The sequence below is a fragment of the Ovis canadensis genome, chromosome 5 (assembly GCF_042477335.2).
Source record: "Ovis canadensis isolate MfBH-ARS-UI-01 breed Bighorn chromosome 5, ARS-UI_OviCan_v2, whole genome shotgun sequence".
Taxonomy (NCBI): domain Eukaryota; kingdom Metazoa; phylum Chordata; class Mammalia; order Artiodactyla; family Bovidae; genus Ovis; species Ovis canadensis.
In genome coordinates this window covers 58,375,352-58,391,043 of record NC_091249.1, presented here as the reverse complement: position 1 = coordinate 58,391,043, position 15,692 = coordinate 58,375,352, and the positions used below count along the sequence as shown (strand labels likewise).

At 49.8% G+C, this 15,692-nt stretch overlaps 1 protein-coding gene across 4 annotated transcripts in view; it reads left to right on the top strand.

Annotated features, from left to right (window-relative positions):
• Positions 1-10,170: 10,170 nt before the first annotated feature.
• VDAC1 (voltage dependent anion channel 1) overlaps positions 10,171-15,692 on the top strand; it is a 34,708-nt gene continuing 29,186 nt past the window's right edge. For 2 of the 4 annotated variants that reach the window (XM_069592046.1, XM_069592045.1), the window contains exon 1: positions 14,643-15,471. In XM_069592046.1, coding sequence (XP_069448147.1) covers positions 15,394-15,471 — 78 coding nt within the window. In that variant the 5' untranslated portion in view covers positions 14,643-15,393. Of the gene's footprint in view, positions 10,403-14,642; positions 15,472-15,692 lie in introns of those variants that run through there. The other 2 variants (XM_069592048.1, XM_069592050.1) reach the window with 2 other exon arrangements.

Here is a 15,692-nt window from a genome sequence, read left to right as displayed (position 1 = left end):
TATCATACCATAGATACTCTTTTGCATTTTTTTTTTTTGTGCTTAGCATCTTTTAGGAATCAATTTGTACTAATTTCCTCATTTTTTGTTTATAGCTGCATACTATTCCATCAAGTGGTCACGTCAGAGTTTATTCAACTACTGTCCTATGCAGGAACACTTAGTCATTTCCAGTGTTTTGCAGTTACAGACAATTCTACATCAAATAATCTTGTGCATTCGTATTTCACATTGGAGGTGTAGCTTCAGAGTAAATTCCTAGAAGTGGGTTGCTGGGTCAGAAGGAAGGTACACATGTAGTTTTGTTAGGCAATATATTAGTTTCGTAATGTTGCTGTAACAAGTTGTCACCATTTTGTGGCTTGTGAAACTCTTTCAGTTGTGTCCAACTCTTTGCAACACCATGGACTATACAGTCCCTGGAATTCTCCAGGCCAGAATACTGGAGTGGGTAGCCTTTCCCTTCTCCAGCGGGTCTTCCCAACCCAGGGATAGAGCCCAGGTCTCCTGCATTGCAGGAGGATTCTATACCTTCTGAACCACCAGGGAAGCCCAAGAATAGGGGAATGGGTAGCCTATCCCTTCTCCAGGGGATCTTTTTGACCCAGGAATTGAACTGAGGTCTCCTGAATTACAGGCAGATTCTTTACCAGCTGAGCTATCTGACAAGCTTAAAGCAGCATGAATTTACTGTCTTACAGTGTTCAGTTCAGTTCAGATGCTCAGTCGTGTCTAACTCTGCTACCCCGTGGACTGCGGTAGAGTTCTAGAGGCCAAATATTGGAAATGATTTAGCTGAGCCCAAATCAATGTATTGTCAAGGTCATGTTCCCTCCACGTTTCTAGGAGAGAGTCTGTCTCCGTGCTTTTTCCAGCCTCTAGACTGGACCTGCATCCTTCGGTTCCTGGCCTCTTTCTCCAATCTTCAAACTAGCATGTAGCGCTATTCAGTCTACTACAGGTAATGCATGCTTCCCTGAACTAAGTGGATTTGATCTTTACAGATTTATTCCAAGTCTTCATTTTCCCGTCTGTAAAAGGCAAGTATAAGACCAGAAGGTCTTTGAGGTTCTTCGCTGTCTGAAATCCTATACCTGGGTTGAGTTCTCTTGTAATCAACTGGAATGGTCAGTAATGGCTACTTCTAAATCTGACAAGGTGGTCATCCAGGGCTGCTTTGGGACACAGTGTGAAGTCCTTGTGGTCCATATCATGAATGACAAGTGATGGTAATGAAAGTGGAGGGTGACGAGGGCAGTCTTCCTGTGGGGTCCCCTGGGCTCCCTAGGGGTGAGAACTTGTTCTAGAAAATCTGGGCCTAGTTCATGATTCTAGCACAAATGGAGAGGTGAGGAGAAAACTTTTCTACCCCCAAACCTGCTGGCCTGAACTTTCTTCTTATTAGAGCTGCCAGACAGACCTTGAGAGGCTGTGAGTTCCCTGTCACCAGGAAGATCTGAACAGAGGCCAAATGACTCAAAGATATTCCAAGAGGACCTGCGCATTGTTTAGGGGCCTCACGGTCCAACATGTTAGGCACTAGCTACCTGTGCTATTTAATGCTTCATGCTTATCTCATATTTTAAAAAAACGTAAACTCTTTATTTTGAAACAATTATAGATTTGCAGGAAGTTGCAAAAACACTGCAAAGAGGTCTCATGTACCCTTTGCCCGTTTCTTTCAATGGTTGCATCTACTATTACTGTAGTGCAATATCAAGACCAGGAAACTGATGTTGGTACAATGTGTGTATGGCTCTGTATCATTTTCTCACATGTGTACGTTTAGTAACCACTACCACAATCAAGAGACGGAGCTACTCCACGGCTGGGACTTCCCTGGCACTCCAGTGGCTAAGACCCTGCACTCCCAGTGCAGGAGACCCAGGTCCTGGTTGGGGATCTAGGTCCCACATGAGGCAACTAAAATGCCGCAGCTAAGGGCTTCTCCGGTGGCTCCATTGGTAAAGAAACTGCCTGCAGTGCAGGAGACCTGGGTTCAATCCCTGGGTCAGGAAGATCCCCTGGAGAAGGAAATGGCAACCCACTCCAGTATTCTTGTCTGGAAAATCCTGTAGACTGTGGAGACTGGCAGGCTACAGTCCATGGGGTTGTAAAAGTTGGACATGACTTAGTGACTAAACTACCAAGAACTGGCCTGGTGCAGGCAAAAAAAAAAAAAAAAAAGACCCAAACTACCATGGCTATGAAAATCTCTCACAAGTTGCCATTTTATAGTCACACCCATCACTCTTGCCCCAAGCATCGCTAACCCTTGGTAACTACTAACCTGCTTTCCATAATTTTGTCATTTTGAGAATGTTCTATAAGTGAAATTATATACGTGTAATCTTTAAAGTTGAATTCATTAAAATTTAAAAATTCAGTTCCCTGAATCTACCAGTCACATTTCTAAGCTCAGTAGCTGCAGCTGACTAGTAACTATCACTTTGGACAGCACAGATGCACCGCTGTTTCCTCTTGGAGAAAGATCTATTGGAAGTGCTGCTTTAGGGAATAAGACCAGATCCATGGTTCACTCATGTTGATTCACAGCTCATGTCACCCAGGAGTGTCAAGAAATAGAGAGTCCTGAGCATATTACTCATCTATTGTTGTTTAATAAATTGGCCCCAATGTAGTGACTTGAAACAACAGTCAGTGCATTGGGACATAATAAACAACCTTTATTATCTTGCATAATTTCTGGGGGTCAAGAGTTAAAGAGTGACTCAGCCATGTAAACAGGCTCAGAATCTTCCATGAAGTTGCAGTGAAATATTGATCAGGGCTGCGGTGGCAGGCCTGGGGCTGGAGGACTGGCTGGAAAGGTGATGCTGCCTGTTGGGGTGACTGGACTACTTGCCAAGGTCTAAGAAGTTTCCTGGGATGTGGGGTTTTAGTGTGAATTAATTCTGGGACTGTCTCAGACAAAAGAGAACAGCTGTAAGCAGGAGGACTCAGTTCCTCCCAACGTGGGCCTCTATCAGGGCTACTTGAGTGTCCTTATAACACAGCCATCTTCTCCCAGAGTGAGCGATACTAGGGAAAGCAGGGTGGAAGCTCTGATGTCATTTCTGAGCTGCCTTGGAAGTCATATGGTATCACTGCTACTGCATTTTTTTTTCATGAGAAGCAAGTCACTAAATCCTCTGGTCCACATTCAAGGAGAGGAGAACTAGGATCCACCTTTCGAAGGAAGGACTGTGAAAGAGTAAGTGGACATATTTTAAATCCTCTGAAAAGTGAAAAAAAAGGGAACATGTTAGTCACTAAGTCATGTCTGACTCTTTGTCATCCTATGGACTGTAGCCCACCAGGCTCCTCTGTCCATGGGATTCTCCAGGCAAGCATCCCGGAGTAGGTAGCCATTCCCTTCTCCATAGGATCTTCCTTATCCAGGGATTAAACCTGGGTTGGGTCTCCTGCATTGTGGGCAGATTCTTTACCTACCGAGCCACCAGGGAAACCCTTTTAAACTGACCTATACTTGAGATCCAGATTGGGCAAAGGGGGCAGAGCCCAGGAATCCATACTTTATCAAGGTTCCCTCTTGACCCCTGATGTGAGGTCCATTTGCCCATCTCAAGGTCCTGTCCCACCGTAAGATGGTGGGCATCCCACCTACCTCAGTGGACACTCACAGGAGAGGAGAGGTGGAGGGCAACTCCAGGCTGATGAGATAGGTGAGTTGACCATGATTCCAGAAACTCTTATTAGATGACTAGGATGTCTTTTCCCACAGGATGAATGAGCAACAAATGGGGAACCATTTAGAAAACTCTCACCACACTGAAACATTGAATGCTGTTACAAATAACTAACACCAAACTACACAGCAATAAGGGAAAAAAAAAAAAAAAGGATGACACAATGTATACATCCTTGAGGGATGGCTGAAATGCTATAGCAGTTCAGGGTCAAGGTCTGGAGATGAATTTATTATACAAACAGGAACATAGCTGCAGTTACAGTAAGAGGGTGGGGACAGATGGTGAGTAATGCAAAGAAATGCATGTTAGTATTACTTTCAATAAAAGAGGGTGGTTCCTTCTTCAGACTTCAACCGTCACCTTTCAGAGGCCTTTTCAGTCCTCTTGGTTAAAGCTGGTTGAAGCCCTTCTAGTTTTTGGTATCTCAGTACCTTGTTTGTGTCCACATAGCACTCGTTACATTTGAAAATATGCTGTCTGTCCCTGCAGCCTCTGAGCTCTGCGAAATAGGCAGGGAGCTTCCATCCCCTGCGGTCTCTCCAGGGCCGACACAGTGCCTAGGACATGCTTGCGGATCAGGAACTGTTGAGTGAGGCATGAAAGAGGTGAGGTCTGTGAGGAGAGGGGAGACCGCAGGTGAGGGAGGCAACAGAGGCCTCTCATGGCTGCTGGGGGAGGGGAGGCTGGGAGTCAGCCTAGTCCAGTGGCCCCTGGTCTGTGGATGTCTGAAAACTCCTGGGGCACCCACTCTTGAGAATCTGATTAAACTGGTTTTCTCACCTTCGGCACTGTTGCTCCTTTGGGCTAGATGACTCCCACTGTGGGGACTGTCCTGTGAACGATGCTTGGCAGCGGGCTTGGCCTCTCTCCAGCATCCACCTGAAGCGCATGCTCCCCTGTGGAGACAATTTAACGTCTCTCCAGATGTTGCCAGATGCTCCCTGGAGATTGCCCTTGGAGTTGGATGAGAGAACCAGCCCAGCACCCTAGTGGCCTGAAATCTTTGTCTGAAGATGAGCCGCCAGTGTAAATGTGGGAGTCTAGTCAAGGCTGTGGTTTTTCCTGTGGTCACGTAGGGATGTGAGAGTTGGACTGTGAAGAAAGCTGAGCGCCGATGAACTGATGCTTTTGAACTGTGGTGTTGGAGAAGACTCTTGAGAGTCCCTTGGACTGCATGGAGATCCAACCAGTCCATTCTAGAGGCGATCAGCCCTGGGTGTTCTTTGGGAGGACTGATGCTAAAGCTGAAAGTCCAGTACTTTGGCCACCTCGTGCGAAGAGTTGACTCATCGGAAAAGACTCTGATGCTGGGAGGGGTTGGGGGCAGGAGGAGAAGGGGACGACAGAGGATGAGATGGCTGGATGGCATCACCGACTCGATGGACGTGAGTCTGAGTGAACTCCGGGAGTTGGTGATAGACAGGGAGGCCTGGTGTGCTGCAGTTCATGGGGTCGCAAAGAGTCGGACACGACTGAGCGACTGAACTGAACTGATGCCTGTCTCACAGGGAAAGCTTCTTAGATAATTTGTTGTTCAGAGGCCTCTTGGTGACTGGCACGACATGTGCTGCCACCTGTTGGTCGGTGTCTGGGAGTGCACCCTTGGCTCAACCAGCCCTGGGACACAGGGAAGCAACTTGCCTTCAGGTGGGCTCCAGTGGGGGCTCCAGTTCAGGGCCTCTCCCTATGGCTGGGCCAAAGTGAAGTGAAGTCACTCAGTCATGTCTGACTCTTTGCAACCCCATGGACTGTAGCCTATCAGGCTCCTTTGTCCATGGGATTCTCCAGGCAAGAATACTGGAGTGGGTTGCCATTTCCTTCTCCATTTTCTTCTTCCTGACCCAGGGATCAAACCTGGGTCTCCTGCATTGCAGGCAGATGCTTTACCCTCTGAGCCACCAGGGAAGCCCAAGGCTGGGGCAGGGAAGCCCCAAATGAGGCCAGCCAGCGTGTGTGGCAACCAGGGAAGTCAGCGGGAATGGGACATTTTCCTATTATTTTGGTTAAATATTTAATGATGTAATTGTTAAAAAAAATCAGGTCAACTTTATTGATTGCTCTCTCCTCTTCTCAGACTCTCTTTCCCCCATGCTGTTTGGCGCCTCCAATAGTCAAACCCAAATTCGCTGTCTTTTCTATACCTGACCCTCCTCAGAGCTCCCAGTTCAGTACAGACAGCATCAGCCCCTCGATACACAGCCAGAGGGATCATCTCCATCACTGAGCCCTACAGGCTCATCTATCTTCTCCACTCTCCCCACCTTCACTGCTGTTCTCGCCATTGTCTGAGCCACACTCATCCGAAGCCTGCGCCAGTACAGTGGCTCAGCTAGGAGGTTCCTCTGTTCCATATTGTGTTGCCTGGGGTCATGCTTTTGGTTGCATTAAGCTGGGAGCTTGGCAGAGCTGGAGATGGTTACTGGGGATGACAGTAGGGGTGGGAAGGCAGCTGGGCCTCTCTCTCCAGCAGGGTAGTTGCACTTCTTATTTGCAGGGGACTAGGCTATAAACTTGGAGAAGGTAATGGCACCCCACTCCAGTACTCTTGCCTGGAAAATCCCATGGACAGAGGAGCCTGGTAGGCTGCAGTCCATGGGGTTGTGAAGAGTCAGACATGACTGAGCGACTTCACTTTCACTTTTCACTTTCATGCATTGGAGAAGGAAGTGGCAACCCACTCCAGTGTTCTTGCCTGGAGAATCCCAGGGATGGGGGAGCCTGGTGGGCTGTCATCTATGGGGTCGCACAGAGTTGGACATGACTGATGTGACTTAGCAGCAGCAGCAGCAGGCTATAAACTTGGATTATAAAGAAAGCTGAGCACAGAAGAATTGATGCTTTTGAACTGTGGTGTTGGAGAAGACTCTTGAGAGTTCCTTGGACTGCAAGGAGATCCAACCAGTCCATCCTAAAGGAGATCAGTCCTGGGTGTTCATTGGAACGACTGATGGTGAAGCTGAAACTCCAATACTTTGGCCACCTGATGCGAAGAGCTGACTCATTTGAAAAGACCCTGATGCTGGGAAAGATTGAGGGCAGGAGGAGAGGGGTCTACCGAGGATGAGATGGTTGGATGGCATCACCGACATGGGTTTGGGTGATGGACAGGGAGGCCTGGCGTGCTGTGGTTCATGGGGTCGCAAAGAGTCGGACACGACTGAGCGACTGAACTGAACTGAACTGAGGCTATAAAGTATGCGGGGTCTTAGCTGCTGTGCAGGCTTTTCTCTGGTTGCAGTGAGTGGGGGCTACTCGAGTCGCGGTGCATGGGTTTCTCATTGTGGTGGCTTCTCTTACGGTGGAGCACGAGCTCTAGAGCACAGGCTTCGGTAGTCGCGGTGCACGGGCTCAGCAGGCTTGGCTCCCGGGCTCCAGAGCACGGGCTCAGTGTTTGTGGCGCATGGGCTTTGTTGCTCCACGGCATGTGGAATCTTCCTGGACCAGGGGTTGAACCTGTATTACCTGCACTGGCAGGGGGATTCTTTACCACTGAGCCACCAGGGAAACCCAGATCCCTGGATTTTAGGCCAGTGTCTGGGAAATAGTAACTTGCAGTGAATAGTGGCTGAATGAATGAGCGAGAGGGACAGGACGAGGGCATAAAGTAAAGCATCTTCCTAGACCGTCATCCCTCTTTACAGCACACAGATCTTGATGAAGAGGGATATTAAAAAATGTTCTGAATTGATTTTATTTAATACCTCAGGGAACTGGTGTTCAGAGCAGCCACACCCTGAATTTCTTCCTGTGAAGTTACGTAAGGTCACAGCCATTCTCTGAGGCTGCTGTTCCAGGATCTCTCGGGGTGCTTGTGAAAAATGCAGGTGCTTTCCCAACCCCAGAAATGTTAACGAAGAAGCTTAAGGGGGAGGCCCAGCCACCTGCACATTCTGCCAGCCCTCCAGGTGACTCTCACATGCACTACATTTTCAGAAGCATCACTTTTCCATTTCTGTGTACCAAGTTTGGATTTTCTTGGGCTGGTTTTTCCTTTAGGTCACCTGTGTGTCTTTTAAGACACTGGTAACTTGATTTATTTATTTTCCCTGAAAGGCTTTGTGAATAAGCTCTCCATTCCATAACCCCTGGAAAACAAAGTGTGTTTCCTTACCTTCTGCTGAGTGAGCCTGAGGCTCAGGGGTCATGAAGAGGTCATGTCGTCCAGTCCTCTGTGGTTGTGAAGGATGATGCTGATATCACACCAGGCAGGGAGGAGGCCAAACTTGGTTCTTTCCTTCTTCAGATTTACTGTGGGTGGAATAATGAGTTTTGTGTTTGGGGTTTAGGGAAAGGAGGGGTGAGCTCCTTGGGTAGGGGTGGAGGGTTAGCACAGTTAACGGGAAGCAAGGATTTTCCCAGAGGTGAGGAGGAGCTGGGGAGCAGTGAGGGAGGGAATAAAGGGCCTTATCTTCTTATGTAAGACTCATAGAAGAGCTGGTTTTATAATACCAGCGTGGCAAGGATGCTAAGTTTAGATTTGAACCTGAAACTTCAAAACTTCAAGAGGCATCGGAAGCTGCTGTCTTGGGCTGTGCTGGCTCTGCAGTCCCTTTCTGGGTCGCTGGGGGAGCTGATGGGCAGTGGAAGAGGGAGGGTCCTAATAAGTTTTAGGAGAGCTCAGGCACTTCCAGAGAAAACCGTTGCTGGTCAGCCCATCGTCCGCAGTCTCCTCTCCAGCAGACTAGAGTAGTCACAGAGGAGGGGCCGTGAGAGGCTGGGGAGGGACAACGGCAGGGACACTTGGGCTTCCAGCCAACTTGGCTGCTGACTTGTCTACCTGTCACTGCCTACACGGGAAAGTTCTTTCCGGCAGCTGGGAAAGAGGAGTAGAGGAAGCAGCTACTCTCCAGCTCCTGGAGGAAGCCTTGGGGAATAAGAACCAGCAGACGGTGTGGTCCCAACCAGGGCAGACACCTGGTCTGAGAGCAGACCACAGTCAGCCAGGAGAAACCAGGAGAGGCCAGTCTTCAGGCAGTGTGTGTGTGTGTGTGTGTGTGTGTGTGTGTGTGTGCGTGCATGCGTGCACGTGCAGGCCTGTGTGTGTGCATGCATGTTGGGGGGGTTCAGGGCATCTTGTGTGTGTGTGCATGGTGGGGGGTTCAGGGCAGTGTGTGTGTGTTTATGTGTGTATGTGATGGGGGGTTCAGGGTACTCTGTGTGTGTGTATGTATGTATGTGGTGGTGGGGCTCAGGGCACTGTGTGTGTGTGTGTGTGTGTGTGGTGAGGGGGTTCAGAGCACTGCATTTATGTGTGTGCATGTGTGTGTGTATGTGATGGGGGTTCAGGGCACTGTGTGTGTGTGTGTGTGTGTGATGGGGGATTCAGGGTACTCTCTGTGTGTATATGTGGTGGAGAGTTCAGGCACTGTGTATGTGTGTGTGTGTGTGTGTGTATGTGGTGGGGATTTTAGGGTACTGTGTGTTTTGGGGGGGTTCAGAGCACTGTGTTTATGTGTGTGCATGTGTGTATATGTGGTGGAGAGTTCAGGACACTGTGTGTGTGTGTGTGTGTGTGTGTATGTGGTGGAGAGTTCAGGGCACTCTGTGTGTGTGTGTGTGTGTGTGTGTGTGGTGGGGGGTTCATGGCACTCTGTGTGTGTGTGTGTGTGTGTGTGTGTGTGGTGGAGAGTTCAGGGCACTCTGTGTGTGTGTGTGTGCATGTGTGTGTATGTGGTGGAGAGTTCAGGGCACTCTGTGTGTGTGTGTGTGTATATGTGGTGGAGAGTTCAGGACACTCTGTGTGTGTGTGTGTGTGTGTGTGTGTGGTGGGGGGTTCATGGCACTCTGTGTGTGTGTGTGTGTGTGTGTGTGTGTGTGTGTGTGGTGGGGGTTCATGGCACTGTGTGTGTGTGTGTGTGTGTGTGGTGGGGGGTTCATGGCAGTGCAACATTAGAGGGAGTACAGTCCACAGAACGATTCCCACTGTTGATACGAACTGCAAGTTTGGGGTCTCTAAGACAGTCTTTACGTTTGCTAATTCACTAGAAGAACTTGCAGAACTCACCAAGGGCTGTTAAACTTCCTGGTTGGTTACACAGAAAGCATACAGATAAAGATTAGCCAAAAGATGGGAAACATGCATGGGGCAGAGTCCAGGAGGGCTGCAAACACAGAGCATCCAGCTGTCCTCTGCCGGTGGACTCCTGGACACTCTTAACTCCTCCAGCAGTGACGTGTGACAGTACACATGGCATACTGCCAACCGGGAAGTTCTCGCAAGCTTTGGCATCCCGAGGTTCCCTGGGGCTCTGCAATCGACTGCCCACTCAGCTGAGAGCAGCCTCCTGTCCCTCTGACATCCTGAGAGTCAAAGCCCTCACCCTAAATCACACTGCTAGCTTATCCTGCGTGGCCAGTCCCCACCCTGAATCGCACTGTTGGTTTATTCTGTGTGGCCACAGGATAAGCCCTGTGGCCTAACCCTTGCCCTAAATAAAGATACTCCTATCTGGCATGACACTGCAAGGGCTGAGATTTCTTTCCAGAAGTCTAGGGCAAAGGTCAGACCTTTCTTGGGTGCAGATTAAATGCTTAACTACATGGACAAATTAAGCAGTCCCAGCCTACTCCACGGCTGTGAGTCCATTCTTTCCAGAGGATTCTCAACACATAGAGCCTGATTCCTAGATGTCCAGCCATTAGGACAGAAAATAGCTGTCCCCAAGGTGTGTGACCTGCAAAGAGGGCTGGTAAGTGACTCCAATTCAGTCCCCTTTCTTTATGCCCCATATCCCTCATCATCTATTCAGTCATTTATTTACTCACCATTTATTGAACAGCTGCAATGTGACTGGCACTCATTCTAGTGGGGGAGGGGGAGGACAGATAACAGAGAGCAAACCAACTATTCAGTCATTTAATTAATTTAAGTTTTTATTTTTTTATTTGGCTGCACTGGGTCTTAGTTACAGCACACAGGACCTTAGTTGAGGCACGCATGATCTAATTCCCCAACCAGGGATTGAACCCAGGCCCCCTGCATTGGGAGCATGGAGTCTTAGCCACTGGACCTGCAAAGGTCTAGGGAAGCCCCCTATTAAGTCATTTAAAATGTGCAATGTGCTATGGAGGGGAAAAGGGCTGAGCTCCAAGCAAGGGCGGAGAGGAGAAAGGAACCTACCTTAGCCTGTGGGTGGGGAAAGGCAGCTCTGAGAAGGCCGCACTGAAGCTGAGGCCCAGAGAATGAGAAGCCACCCGCTGTGGGAAAAGCAGCAGACAATGCCTGGCAGAGGGATACATGCGCCTTAGCTGCCAGCTGACACATCCCAACAGATTGTGAAAAGTTGCCCAGAAGCAAAAACACAGGCCTTTCCTTGTGGTGGACGCAGTCTTATCGGGACCCAAGTCTCCGTTATCTGTGCGTGGCCGGAATTTCAGCCCCACATATCCACGTGGCTTGTGCGTGTGCAGTGTGTAAACCACTCCTCCCTGCATGGCGGGCCTGGACAGACAGTGCCTGGAGCCAGCACCTCTGGGCAGCCCTACCAGGTTGGTGTCAGACACACAACCATTTAAATTTCATTTGACCTCACTCACAATTTAAATAAAAACAAAACCAAAAAGCAACCAAGTTGTGCCTGTTAGCAGAGTCTGTGATGAAGAAATTGCGGGACTTCCCTGGTGGTACAGTGGATAAGAATCTGCCTGCCAATGCAGGGGACACAGGTTCCATCCCTGGTCTGGGAAGATCCCACATGCTGTGGGGCAACTAAACCCATGCTACTGAGCCCTCGCACCCTGGAGCCTGTACTCTGCAACAAGAGAAGCCACTGCAACGAGAAGCCCGCTCATCTCAACGAGAGAAAGCCTACGCACAGTAACGAAGACCCAGCGCAACCAAAAGTAAATAAATAATTTTTTTTAAAAAAAGAAAGAGCAACTCTTGGTTTAAGTTGCCAGCACAGAGCCTTCTCTCAAAAAAAAAAAAAAAAAAAAAAGAAATTGGAAATTCTTCATCAGACCTTCTTTCAGTAAATGTAAGTATGCAAGTGCTGGGGAAGAGGCAACTCCATTTCTGCCTTTAGGGAAAAGCAGATGTGTTCACTCTCTGGTGGGGTCTGGGAAAGGGTTTCTTATCCCTTGCAATAAAAGGGGGCCCTAGCTGAATTCCCCCTGGTATTCTTCATTTCTCTAAGGAGCCAGCACACGCCGAGCAGAGGAGAAACTCTTGCTTCTCTTAGCTCAGAGGTCTCTGGTAGGATTCTAGGATACGCCCATCCTACTCACAACCCTCACTCCCACCCCCACAGCCCACACCCATGTGCAAAGGCACACGCACTGGTGTCCCTCGTAGGGGACCTGACAAGTACCAGTGCAGGGCCTGGATAGAGGTCTGGGTTGGCCACACAAGGGTAGGAAGGTCTGTGCTCCAAACTGCAATTAGCTTTATATAGCAGGAGTCCCTGCCTCTTTTTATTGTTGTTTGATTTTTATATGTTTACCACGTTATTTAAAAGTTGGAAAGTAGAGAATGTAAAAGAGAAAAGTCACTTGGAATCTTGCCATTTATTATGGACAGCATGTTTGTGCTCCACGCTCCCACCCCACCCCCCCTCTCACCAATTCAGTTGTTGAAACCCTAATCACCAATTTGAAAGGTCTTGGGAGGAGCAACCTTAGAGAGGTGATTAGGTCAATAGGGTGGGCCCCCACAATGGGATTCATGCCCTGATGAAAAGGAGAGGAGACACAGGATCTTTCTGTCTCCGCACACCAAGGAAGACCCTGCAGGGATGTAACTAGGCAGAAGGCTCTTAGCAAGAACCTGGGCATGCTAACACCTCGATGTCAGACTTTCAATCTCTAGAACTGTGAGGAGTAAATGGCTCTTGTTTAAGCCACCTGGTCTTCTGTTACATATAGCAGCCTGAGCTAAGACAGCATTCCAATAAATCATTTTTAATATGGTCTTCCAGGGCTTCGTGCATTAGTTTCCTATTGCCATCATAACAAACTGTCATAGGATTAGAGGCTTAAAATAATTGACATTTATTATTTTACATTTCTAGAGGTCAGAAGTCCAAAGTCAGTCTCACTGGCCTAAAGTTATCAGCAGGGCTGGTTCCTTCTAGAGGTCCTGAGGGAAGAATCCATTTCCTTGCTTTTTCCAGCTTCTCCAGGCTGCCTGCATCACATGGCTCATGGCCTCTTCTTACATCTTCAAAGCCAGCCCTGTAGCATCTTCTGGCTTCTCTTTCTCACTGATCTCTCTTTCTGTTGTTACATCACCTTCTCTCACCCTGTTGTTACATCACCTTCTCTCACCCTGTTGTTGTTGCTGTTGTTCAGTGGCTATTAAAAAGCAGAGACATCACTTGGCTGACAAAGGCCGTACAATCAAAGCTATGCTTTTTCCAGTAGTCATGTATGGATGTTAGAGCTGGATTATAAAGAAGGCAGGCACCAACGAATTGATGCTTTTGAACTGTAGTGCTGGGGAAGACCCTTGAGAGTCCTTTGTACTGCAAGGAGATCAAACCAGTCAATCCTGAAGGAAATCAAGACTGAATATACTTTGGAAGGACTGATGCTGAAGCTGAAACTTCAATACTTTGGCCACCTGATATGAAGAACCAACTCATTGGAAAAGACCCTGATGCTCAGTTCAGAACGATTGAAGGCAGGAGAAGGCGGCAACAGAGGAAGAGATGGTTAGATAGCATCATGGATTCAATGGACATGAATTTGAGCAAACTCCAGGAGACAGTGGAGGACACAGAAGCTTGGCATGCTACAGTCCATGGGGTCCAAAAGAGCTGGACACGACTTAACGACTGAACAACAACTCAAAGGAGGAAGAGAAGGGTCATTCCTCCAAAGGATAATGTTTAGACTTGATCTAGTTTGCAAGAGAGGACCTGATTGGCTGCTCTTGGTGCCCATCCCCATCCCAATCAGCTGTGGCAGAAGGAGTGGAGGTGGGCTGGCGGAGGGGCTCTTGGCGGTGTGGTGAGCCTGGTAGCACAGGCTACCTTTACTCAGCTCTTAATCAGGACTGCGGTGCGGAGGGGTCAACACTTGGACCTCAGGGCTCCTGTGACCAGCCTGGTCCTTTCACAGTTTTCTGAGTGTTTACTTCTATGTCTCCCATTTTAAACTCACAGTCAGTTAGTCGGTTCAGTCACTCAGTCATGTCCGACTCTTTGAGATCCCATGGACTGCAGCATACCAGGCTTCCCTGTCCATCACCAACTCCCGGAGCTTGCTCAAACTCATGTCCATCGAGTTGGTGATGCCATCCAACCGTCTCGTCCTCTGTCATCCCCAACTCTCACATTCATACATGAGTAACGACCCTCTAAAGTTGAAACTGAGAGACTAGACCTCTTGCTCAGGGTCACACAGCCAGCATGTCACTCAAAGGGCACTCAGGTGGATTAAACTGTAAGTAGTACCTAGAGGAGCCCCAGGAGCATGGGGCATTCTCCCCAGGCCGAAGGGCATGGAAGGGGGATTGACAGGGAGGTGCTGGAGGGGAGGGGCACCTTGGACATTTGGTTCAAATGTCACACCTGGGCTTTACTGACCCTGGGAAGGCAGCTGCTCCTAGCTCAGGTAAGGGTTCTGAAGCCCTGTCTTCAGAGTCTGGCCCTGCCTGCCTCCCTGAGTCCTTCTTGCCCAACTCTGCCTCACTGCACTGGTGGGTGACTCGGAGGCTTTTCAGACCCTCTTCCAGGAGTGGGCTGTGCAGGTGAGGACGGCCAGGCTGGGGAGCCCGGAGTCCTCAGTCAGTCATGGGACAGATCACGGACCTGGGCTGAGTTGTGGCGTGGGCCTTCTATTCTCCAGCGCCTCAAGGGGCCCAGGAAGTCCTCCTCACATTTTCAGTAGGACTTTAGCCCTTCCAGGGGCCAGGGCGCTGTTCTTCTCCCCACCCCCACCCCTGCCCTCAGCCCCCTGCCTAAGCTGCCTTCTTTCTCAACACCCCAGGACGATGTAACACCACTTGCCACTTCCCGCACTGAAGCTGCCACCTTTTCCCAGTCGCCTGACCTGATTGCCTCTCTCCACGCCCCAGTTGCCTACTCTAATCTGTGCCACAGTTGCTTGTGAGCGAGTGTCCTGATTCTATAGACTGGCGCCGCCTCCAGGGGGGCCCTGGACGCCTCAAGCCTCGGAGAACGTCTGCTGGCTGAAGGCGAACGACGTGCAGAGTTCCCACCTGGCTAGGAATTCATTAGAAGGCAGTGGCGCCCCACTCCAGTACTGTTGCCTGGAAAATCCCATGGACGGAGGAGCCTGGTGGGCTGCAGTCCATGGGGTCGCTGAGTTGGACACGACTCAGTGACTTCACTTTCACTTTTCACTTTCACGCATTGGAGAAGGAAATGGCAACCCATTCCATGTTCTTGCCTGGAGAATCCCAGGGACGGTGGAGCCTGGTGGGCTGCCGTCTGTCAATGCGGTCGCACAGAGTTGGACACGACTGAAGCGACTTAGCAGCAGCAGGAGGAATTCATTAATTCTCGAAGTCCGCTAGGGGTGGGTCTCGCAGGCCTGGTAGGGAGACTGCGCACTCTAACCACGCCGGGAGGGGAGGCAGGCCCTGCCTGGAGAAGGGCTGTTGGAGGAGCCCTCAGCTAGTCCGCGCGCCATTGGACTCAGCAGGAGGACATTCTTGCAAAACGAGATTTTCATTTCTCAATGCGAGCGGTTTAAACTGTCTGCCCATCTTGAGTGCATGCTCGGCGCACGGGGGTTTTCTCGGCGCGCTGGGTTCCAAGCCCCTGTCGGGATCCGGATCTGCGAGCCTAGAGAGGCAAGAAGCGGGGTCAGAGGAGCTTGAAACATTGTGTCAGGGGCTGGGAGCCAAGAGCCGAGGAACAGCCTTCGTGGGCGCTACTCTGTATCCGCGCCGCCTCGGGCGCCCATTACTCTGGCCAGAGCTGTAACTGCCCTCAGGGGCTCGGAACCCGCTTTAACAGCCCGAGCGGGCTCTGCTGGCGAGGGGTGGGGGACCTGGGGGTCACTTCGTCCGCC